Genomic DNA, 11,576 nt, shown 5'->3' with positions numbered 1-11,576 from the left:
TCGCCTAATGCAGTTCGATTTGTTCTCTGTTGTTCAGCTTTATTACACGCACGCATGCACGCAACTATTCGAAAAAATAGTAAAGATATACTACGCAATGAAACGCTCATCACACTCAAAACATCAGACAAACTCTGAGATTTTTGCAGAATTTAAAGTTTTAGAAAGATTTAGGATTGGGGTATAATCTTTTCGGTCGATGTTAACAAAATGATTAAACTCACTATGGAAGTAAGATTTATGAAATTGACGGTGGAATGATTGATACATATGCCTATGTTGAATCATTGAAAGTAACATGAAAGTGGAAACACCTGTTGACAGAAACTGTCCCAGACAGACAGACATCTTTATTCAGTATACAGGGCCATGGCCCACATTACAGAACAGAACACCGATATATATTTTGTTTCATGCTGGTGACAAGTGACTGTCATAAATTGTTGCCAAGTCAGACAATTTGTACAGTACAAAGACACACTATAAGCTTCTGACAAGTATCATTTGGATCTAAGTTGTAGAATAATAACTGGAATTTATGCACTTCTAATTTTACGTACCTTTGTCAAAAACCTTGCAATACTTATTGTTTTCATCCCTACTTGACATAAGTCTTACAAAAGTTTCTCTACACGGGTTACTCGTATAAATATAGCGTAAACATTCATTTCTTGCATCTTTATAGCGTTGACTGATCATCAATAGGTGGTATTCACCTTCAACTAATGACATATCTTTATCATGACAATATGGACAAAGTCTATTACAGTAGGTTGCATTATTATTCCTTCCTGTTTTGATTGCAAGTTTGAAATTATTACATCTGAACTGACTTAAAACGTGTTTGTAATGTCATGGAATGTAGTAGTGGAACAGGACCGACGTCCTAGAAACTCTCAGATGTCAAACTGCCATACACGGTCACCCATCCAAGAACTGTCCGAGCTCGACGGTGCTTAATTAAGTTCAACTGATTTGTGACCTGAGCACTATGCTGAGGACCACTCGCCACCTTGCTTAAGATTTGACAGACTCAACTCGATTTCAGCCTCAGTAAAAGGAATGTTCATTTTTCCTGCATTTCCTATGTCTTGATTTATCCACAAAACGCCCAAACCAAATTGAAATAAAATATTTCTGATATGCGATGCCCATGGAATTCTCCCTACATCATCAAGTGTCTTAAGATTACAATAGGCTTGATAAGGTATTCTGTTTTTATCCATCATAATCAAATTACACCAGTATTTAACTGGTTTTAACATGTACTTATTCTGCCTCTGCTCCATACGTAACTATAGGTAAAACCATTGTAACGAAAACTTCAAATATCTCTATACAGGAAACTAATCCGTATTTATACTGATAACCATAGAATGACATTAAAGCCATATTTGCCTGAGATGCTGTACAACTCTGTGCTCTAGTCCATGATAGAGCAGGAGTAAACACAACATCAAGGTATCTATAGTTATTAACCTCTATTCTGTTTCCCTTATAGTACCATTTTCCATATAGGATCTGAGAGGGCCTCCTCTACTGAACACCATGATTTTAGTTTTATTTGTGTTAACTTTCATTCCTGTCTCGTCACAAAACCTTTCCAGAACATTTATTTTATTATGAAAATGAGCAACAGTATCACGAACACCAGAAATGTCATCCGCAAAAAAAATAATGCAACCACATTTGGACATTCTTGAGACATGAATATACCATTTCCCCCTTGCTCCTCAAGCATAACTGATAACTGGTTTATGAAAATGATAAATATTATAGGACTTAAAATGCATCCTTGTCTAGCCCCGATATTACACTGGGGAAAAAAACCCAGTTACACCACTGGGCGTTCTGACACAGGATGAAAGTGTTGAATACATTGAAATCAACAATTTCAGAAATCTACCTCTAACACATCCTCGATATCTCCAGGGTCTACGTTCCGAAAAGTCTCCACTATACCCTGGAAGCATCTACGGGTCGGCCCGATAATTTTATTACCTCCCTTTGCTGACTCCGCTTTCTCACAGTAGCCAATCAGAGTGGTCGCTGTTATAACCGAATTTGCCAGTGTCAACAAAGGTAGCAGTTGCAACTGCGAAGGTTTGCTCGCCGTGCGACTCACAATTTGGGGAAATCATACATGCAACGTTATAGGTCCGAAACCTTTTTTAAAACATATGCAAGAAATCCATCTAATACTTTCAGAGAACCTACGCATGGTTTGTTTGCCAAGTTTAATCGGTTAGAGAATTTAAAAAGCGAAAGTGAGTTGTGATTGGTTCGCTCAAATTCCCAGCGTAGACACGTGATTGGATAAAAAGCCAGCCAAGGGAGGTAATAAATTTATCGGGATGAGCCGTAGATGCATCCAGGAGACATTTCGGAACGTATACCTTGGAGATATCGAGGATGCCTCTAACACCGATATCATATGAACTCTGAAACAAGACCCTATGGTTTATACAATCAAATGCGTTTCTAAGATCAATGAATATACAACAGAATCGACCATTTTTCTAGGAAAGATATTTTTGAACCATTGCTTGCTAGGAAAATATTTGATCAACAGTCGAATGATTTGGTCTGAAACCAGCCTGTAAGTCGGAGATAACATTTCTCTTATCACACCAAGTTCTCAGCCTCTTATCTAAAACAGCAGCAAGGATTTTACATAGAGCAGCTATTAGTGAAATCCTATAATTATCCACTATCTTTTTATCTCCAGACTTACAATGGACAGATAACGCTTTTACCCCACTGTGCTGGAAATACACCGCTATCCGAAAGACTATAAAAGACTTGTGTCAATAAGGGAATAATGTAAGTTTTAGTGCTTTTCAAAAGTTCACTTGGAATACCATCCTCCCCGGGTAATTTACCTTGCTTAAGATTTGACAGACCCAACTCAATTTCAGCCTCAGTAAAAGGAATGTTTAACTCTTGCAACATGATCACTAATATCTTCCCCAAGATATGAACATAAAGTATCCTTTTCAAAATAAAGATGAGAAGTCTTATCTTTTACAGAAATAACATCGATGTTGTCACCAGAACACACATGGAACAGTTTCTCAAAATGTTTGAACCACCGATATGCACTAATGTCTTTTGGCAAGTCTATCTCAGTTCTCTGTCTCTTCAGAATCTTCCAAAATGTTTTAGGATTCTTTCTGTGTTCCATAAGTAATGACATCTGTTGGGCGTAACAGATTTCCCTTTTCGCTGACAATAAGGACTTACATTTGTTCCTTAGGCTTCTATAGCTACTAATATCTATACCGGACTGCCGGCATCTATTCAGTGTCCCGCACTATTTGAACCTCTCAATATATGGTAGTGAATGTCCACTTAAGCTTTCAAATTCTATGCAAAATGAGTTTTGGAAAGATACTCTAAAGGTTTGCCAAATATAGTTATAAAAATATAAAAATAGGCCAAATACCTATGAAAAGTTCCTGCAACAGAAACATATACTTATACTGTATAAGGCAAATCGTTGAACAATAGAGCGTTTTATGAACACAATGTTGCTAATATTTATTGCTTACTGAATGATGATGGGAAGTTTATGACATTTGAACAATTTCGTCATAAATATTACAGAATACATTTTCCCGAGTTTCACGCAATTATTAAGGCCATTTGTATGTACCTCAAAGCGACAGATGTCGAAAAAAAACCCCTGAGATGTGATACTTGATAATTTTGCATTTCATGTAAAAAAGGATCAAAGAACTATTACTATAACATCGCAGAAAGGGAAGAAAAATTGAGGATTATTGACGAATGGGAAGATGAAACTTGAATAAATATTAATTGGAATAATATCTTCATAAAACCCTTTAAGTCCACTAATGATCCTAATTTAAGATGAATCTTCTCACAAGCGTTTGCTGAAGACAGTTGCTAAACGCTCGACAAGCCGTTGCTGGTTAGGCACGCTTTATTTCAATATAATGTGAAGTATAAATAGTAAATAAGTATCTCATGCGTTGACAGATCTTGGCAAATATAGAAGCGCTCGTAAAATATGCCACATATGGCCTTCTTAGAGGACGCTGTTGCAATGACCCCAGCAAAAAGTCGCCCGAGCATATAAAAGCATATTTAATTTCATATACATCAACATGCATATATGTCTCTGTATACAAACTCTCTCTAAACAAACTGAATCTGTTTTACACGAATCAAATTCCTCTCCATGCTTAAGTTAACTTTTCCTAGTGGAAGTAAAGTTTGAATGGCCTTAAAGGGGCACTGATGCGAAGCAATTTCCGTGGACTGGTGTAAACGTTTGCTATTGTTTTTCTCCCGTGAGTACCCGGATGATATGCCAGAATTCGTAACTGGTTCGTGACCTCTGCTGAGTTTAATTACAGACAGATCGACAAAGGTGAAGTCATTTTTACTTCATTACAAATGTATTATGAAAACAAATGAAACACTTTAAAACTTAATCATCTGCCAGTGGGAGAAATGGTAAAATACTATTAAGACGGAAATATAACGAAGTCAATGTACGTCTCTATATTTTGTCTCATAACCCTTATTAGTTTATTGTCATATTTGTATGATTTTGAAAATTAATAGAAAAACCCACACGGTCTGCTTATACTTATCGTAAATTTCTAACATGACAGCAACATATATACATTGTATAGATTGCCAATGTGGATCCTATTTCACACACATACGCGATCTAGTGTGTGTTTTCTTTCAGATAGTTTCTGCTGAATGTTACAACAAATAAATTAAAACAAAGTGCAAATAATGAATTTAAAACAGGCTAATTTTATAGCAACAATGTCAGGCTACAACCTTGTTCACGAATGTATCCATCAATATCCACATAAAAGAAAGATATTCCATTCATCTGCAGCTGGTAAGTAATCCTGCTCTATGTCACGTGTCTTACAACTGTCTAGTTTGCGAAAAAGTAACAAATCGTGTCACGTCTTTCACATTGGTGAAAACCAGATAAACCTCTCACTGGTCACCCAAGATAGCACACCTGGCAACTAACTGTATGATGTCCGCTATTCTAAGTAATTTAGTTAACGAATAATGAGCAATTAATCAGTCAACGCAAGGGTGGTTAATTCTTTGAAGGAAAGATGTTGTTTTTACACTCTCACTTTACGACAGGGTGTAGTCAGTATAGATTAGTACATCTACACATACTGCCTTTTGACAAATCCGCTGTAGAAGACAAAAGTAATCAATCAATCAATCAGTGAGTTATCGGTTAATCCTTTGATCGATGTTTATTTTTGTAACTCAGCTGATAAACCCTCTTGCATCACTTACATGCACATATTACATAACATACAATACATTTGCTACTACAGACCTTAATTTATAATGTTGAGTATTTACTCCAGACAGGAGAAATGCCAAATGGGAACCTTTGTTGAGCAACCTGAGTGGTGTTACTACTAATTATACCTCTTATGAATTCATTAATTGACCATCCAGAGAATGATGACAAATAACATGTGTAGGTTTACACCATCAAACGCGAGTTACAGCAAGGAAGATGTAATCTCTATAATCTCTGAAAACACTTATGGGCCGAAACTGTTTTGAGGATACCAACGGAACTTCGTTACATAAGGAATACATACAGGCATTTGCTGTGTACTTGGGTAAATAGGTGTAATAAGTTGGGTTTTTTTCACGTAAGAAGATTTTTAGATTTGTCTACCAAAGGCAAAGTCATTGTTTTTAGTTTACAAATTCAAATAAATCAACTGTGTTTTTTTATTATTATAAAAAATAAACCAAGGTAGCTACCATAGGTACCAAAATTTACATATGATTTTTGCTATCACAGCTGAACTAACACTCAAAACTATTTAAATATAAAGCTTTGCAATCCTTCCGACTGAAACAAATGGCATGCTACGTGCCTGTAGACATCATATTTTCACATAACATGATTAAATATCGAGGTTAAAAACACAGAAATAGGATCAAATTGGATCAATCACTATACCACCCAAGCATCAGAAAAAAACTACACTGCTGGGATATTTTGTTACGATAAGACAAGGAATACCATGGATATTTTTAAACAATGGCATATGATGGGCATCCGGCCTCATGACTATTTAGGGTGAAGAAATTCTGCTAATGTGGTCAGGAGTCCAGTCCCCGTGTCTGTCACGGTCGAGGGAGCTGGCGCTGACCAATTTGCAGTTTGGTTTCGTAATTAGACAGTTGGCGAGACTCCGCATCAGTAACCCTTTAAGATGGTTGAAGAAAAACTTTAAAGGTTCCCTGTAAAGAGTTATAAACTAATAGCTATATAAATGAATAAACATACATATTATGCCAAACATAAATATATAAAACGTATCCATTAGCCCTCAACTCATTTCAGTAATGGCATTTGAATGGAATTCTGAAGAGACACTCAAAAGCAATGTATACATATATATACATATATATACATATACATATATATACATATACATATATATATATATATATATATATATATATATATATATATATATACACATACATACATACATACATACATACATACATACATACATACATACACACACACACACACACACACACACACACATATATATACACACACACACACACATACACACACACACACACACACACACACACACACACACACACATATATATATATATATATATATATATGTTTTACGGATGACGTTATCTTTATTATGAGGAAGACGTTTCAGAGTATATCAACCCTTCTTCATGATTCACCCGATGATCCACTGATTAAGGGATGTTTGTAGAAGTGAATCACTTTTTTGGCTATTCTTTGACCAGGACATTACATGGCGTTGCTCATCTTCCAGGACATTACACATTTCACGTGTTCTAGTGGTGTCAGGTTTTGTGTATCTACCACTTTAAATTTGAGATTACTTAACATTAGTTTTGACTTATGAACTTTGTTTTTACAATGAAATAGATAATTACTGAGTTTTATAGATGACTTGACCTATCAAATTATATTTTGACATATTACGGGACATGGAAACCGCGATGATCTTCATATTAGTTCGCCATGTTATGAACTATATTAGTGTGGCCGGTCCAGACTATATATTTAGTTTTATGGAAACTACAGCCTCACTGAGACAGTCGTATCGGCATAGGGAATATAATATCTGCTAACTGAATAACAACGCGGTTTATTGCAGTTATGGGTATGTGTTATTGTTATTCGTATGGAGAAAAGCTGAAAAGCATATCTACTTAGCCACTGTCTCTGTCTGTCTGTCTGTCAGTCACTGCCCATCAGAACCCCCACCCCCGGGCCTCCTCAGTCCACTTCCCCTCAAACAGGCCACGGGGATCATGCCACATGCCCCCCTCCTCTCAAGCCACACCGCCCATGTCGGAAGTCCATCACTGTCGACCGAGACCGGCAACGGTGCTAATGATGGAGAGGATTCAGTTACTAGGGTCAGCCTGCTGTCGATTCAAGCTAGGTACACAACAGTGTTCGTGTGCTAACAGTCGAACTACTTCTTTCCCTGCTCTGCATTCCACAGTAAAACATGAGTCAAACACAGGGCGACATTCTGCAGCGTGTTTCCTTCTCCCAACCCTTCTTGCTGAGAACACGGTGGAGACTGCCACGCCTCGGGGACCATAGAAAAAACAGCAGGACGATTTAACGTTTCCTGCATGATTAATCCATCACCATACATTGTTTTAGTGAGTGAATAGCATGATGTCATTATATATATGACAATAACGAGGTGGAATATTTGTAACGAGCTCGAAAACAAAAATTAGAGAGAGGCAATATAGTTTTGCTCAATCAGTTTAGATTTGTGTCAGGCTATTCAATTATTTATCCTCATGGTCTTGGGGAGAGGCTATGTAGAACTGTTGTCCATCATCAGAACATCATTCCGAGTCTTGTGCTAAACATGTACTAGGCTAACAACTAGTCTTAAATAAACAAACAAACAAACAAACAAACAAACAAACAAACAAATAAATAAATAAATAAATAAATAAATGACTGACTGAATAAACGAGCCCTGAGACTTCCTTCATTAAGCAGTGGAAAACTACATTTGCTACATTTTCTAGACTTGCGTGGGCTTTCTTGGATACATTTGCTTCAGGGTCTGTATGATAAACTAAAGGTACGAACTGTTTTCCTTTTACCTCCATAGCCAGTTGATGGAGCACCCTACAACTGAAACACAGGTCAAATCGGTGATCAATCTAATTGCAGACTACAGTCTACGGTCCTTATCCCCGTTCAAACCTCTAGTCATCAAACCTCGACAAAACACATCTTCCAGGATTTGGATTTTAGGTCTTCTGTCCCAATCAGATACCAGTATTCCGCGTGATATCTTCATCTCAGGTTGGTGTTTGGTGTGAGTGAGTTGGGTACTTAACGTCGCTTTAAACAGTAGTCCAACTATTCTGGGCGTGTGAGTTTGATGTTGGAGGAATGCCCTGAGTGGTCTTAGACGTCTGTCACTTTTGTAAAACCCACCAACCCCGTATGTGAAAACCCAGAAGCATCACCTGACCAAACCGGAACTGGAACCCACTTTACGTACGTTTCTGCAGTGCCAAAGGGGGCGGAACTCTGTACAGCAAGTTACTTCGGCACAAACAACTGGTAGTCACCCCCGCCACCTTGATTTCGAATTTTTGATTCTTTCGAAAGTAGCACGGCATAGAACACTATACGCTGATTGGATCGGTTGGTGCGGTGGGTGGGTCCAAACCTCCACGCTGATTGGCTGATAATACATGTTGTCTATTGTCTTGACTTGACCTGTTGTGAAAGTGTTGTCAGACAGGAAAGATATGAAAATGGATTAAAATTGGATTGTACATCAATAGTTTTAATGGCCTTTTTTCAGGATTGATCTAAATATGGACTTACGGTCTACGCTCGTCAGTAGTTGAAACGCTTTGCTTCGTCGCAGACCCCAGTTCGCAGCCCCCATTTCTGCGCTTCCTGTTCGAGAATACGGGTGTAAACTATCGGAATCTTGGTGGTGGAGTGAATATTGCTTAACCCGGCATCAGCTATCTTAATTACTGCTATTTGTTGTGGTGGAGCCAACATTTGTACCACCGAGCCACGTCTGATAAAGAGACCTTTGATAAATTTATGTTAACCTTGCGAGCTAAATTTCAGTTGCAATTTTCAGCAGACGCGAAGTTCTTCCTCGACACAGCGACTTATGTTTCCTCACACATAAATGTCGTTTTCTGAATAGGTAAGCGCCCTTCCATTATTTTCAATGTACCCCGCTGACAAGCGAGGCACATTGCAATGTACGCCTCTGACAATGGCAACTCATTCGTTACTTAGTGGTGGTACTTCTTCATCTCGAATATCATTGAATCACGCATGATGCACAGAAATTACCGATGTTTTGTGAATGCAAAACGATGGAAGGGAGTTAACTCTGGGTTTGTTTTTCTTGTGTCCTCTGCAAAATCTAGCGATGGCTACGAACATATTTACTTCGCACGCAAATTAATAAATTTAGACAATACGTTCAAATGCAGTCCCTGTGAATATTAAGAAAGGGAATTACACTGCGGCGAATTCGCTAAGACAACGTCTGCAGTGAAAACAGCAAGATGCTGGATTCGAATCGATTGATTCACACAGGTTGGCTGAAGTGTACGATCCAATATCTATGCTTCAAACAGGTCAGAATTAATAATGAGGTTTTCGGTAAGTTAAACACGTTGTTCACTGGTCCCACGTGACCCATGGGTTGATGTACCCTCGATGCCGAAGTTTGTATATGTTCACCTCGCCCTCGGCACATCAACCCATGCCCCTCTCGTGTCCAGTGAACAACTTATAATGTCCACACAGTGTTCACAAATGATGATTTTTAATTGATATCTATCGAAAACAATTCTTTTGTTTCTTAAATATATTTGTGAAGGAATATAATAAAAAATCTCAGACAATGTTATTACATGTTAAGAACATAAAGAAGCCCTTTAAGTACATAGAACTGAAAAAAGATATAATATTTTTGATATGACCCCTCAGACAGCTGGTCGTCACGTTTGTGCAGTATACATCAACACACGGTAGCGTAACATCACACAGAAAAATACAGGGACTGTCTCAGCAGGTTACACGGATACCTCACTATAACACATTACAAAACAAAGACTGACATAGAAGTTCAATTACCGTTGTCGAATGATATATCATATTTTAAGGCGATTCAACCTTTGTAATAACAAATTGTTGAAACAACTTAAGAGTACAAACACTTATGAAAACAGGCTTATAAGATGCTTTGTTTTCGTGTAGATATAATGAATTTATGAATCTCGCTAATCTCTGACAAAAGTGTTGTCAGAAAGACTAAATGATCACGACAGCGTTCGAAAATTCAAAGCCATAAGTATACCAGTGTAAACAGAGCATCATCGGGGCATGCGCAGTCCGTCTTGCTTGGCAGCCGCGAGGAGAGCGCGTTATATACGTAAAAGTCTAAATATGTTCGCCGAGTGACGGGATCTGCCGAGAACAAAATCAACAGAACACTTCAGTGGATTTTACCCGAATTCTCGTCAACATGATGCACAGAGAAAAATACGACATACAACCGGAACAAAGGTAGGTCCTACATACATGACACTCACTTATGACATCATGTAGAACATTGGTTTGAACGGCTACAGAATGCTCAATCGGACCAACTTACTCGAATGGCGCGGAGAGCGCGGGTCGTTCTGGTGCGATGTGTTTCTTGTCGTGAATATAAAGTCTTGCTAATGTAAAGTAAATATAAAAAGATGGACGGCAACTTTTAACTGTTGCCATGGGAACAAAAGCAGGGGGTCAGCTTCTGTCTTGACACCTGAGACATCTCAGGGCGGATACTCCCCAATCCCCTATTTCGCCGTTTCCTGCAAGTTTGTCCGAGTGAGACGCGCTGCGCGTCCGTGGTGTGCAGCTTTGCACATTTTAATCGAGTTTATAGGTTTACAAGTCGTAACTGGCGTTATTTCATGGCCATTGCCTATAAGAAGGTCGTTAATTATTTCTTGTAATCTATTTAATCTGTATTTATTTAGTTTTATCTTTCACAGCCACACACAGACAAGCGTGACCTTATCAATTTACCTATATTTTTAGCTGAATGCTTGACACAGGCGTCAGTCGCGTCTATAACGCTTTAACTGTTTATAGGCATCCGATGTTCGTCATCGCCATTACACTTGTGCTTTTTACATAAAATTAGTCTCCGGCACCCAGTGTCGTTGAGCTCTGGAAATGAGCGAGTTGATGTCGCTTTCATAGTGCATGTCATGGCAACTGGAGTAATTTCACCCACATCATATCACATGTATCTTGATTACCAACACCACATGGTTCCCTCTAATACACTGCAGACTGGGTAAAAGTGCACTGGCTCACTCACTCACCCAGTTCGTCCACAGTTATTCATACACAGGTTAATAACTCACCCCACGAGAAGGCTCCTGGTTTTTCTATAAACTCTGCGGGTGCAAGTGGTATAAACGATAATGATTCTCTCACTCACTTAC

The 11,576-nt window shown here is 38.2% G+C and overlaps 1 protein-coding gene across 2 annotated transcripts in view; it reads left to right on the top strand.

Annotated features, from left to right (window-relative positions):
- Positions 1-10,469: 10,469 nt before the first annotated feature.
- The window catches only part of LOC137257957 (hemocyte protein-glutamine gamma-glutamyltransferase-like), a 35,532-nt gene continuing 34,425 nt past the window's right edge, over positions 10,470-11,576 (top strand). For both annotated transcript variants that reach the window (XR_010954608.1, XM_067795476.1), the window contains exon 1: positions 10,470-10,641. Coding sequence is in view for 1 of the 2 variants with exons in the window: in XM_067795476.1 (XP_067651577.1) it covers positions 10,601-10,641 (41 nt within the window). In the remaining variant the exon portion in view is untranslated. The remainder of the gene's footprint in view (positions 10,642-11,576) is intronic.

Source organism: Haliotis asinina, chromosome 12, assembly GCF_037392515.1.
Source record: "Haliotis asinina isolate JCU_RB_2024 chromosome 12, JCU_Hal_asi_v2, whole genome shotgun sequence".
NCBI lineage: Eukaryota > Metazoa > Mollusca > Gastropoda > Lepetellida > Haliotidae > Haliotis > Haliotis asinina.
This window is presented reverse-complemented; position numbering and strand designations above follow the sequence as displayed.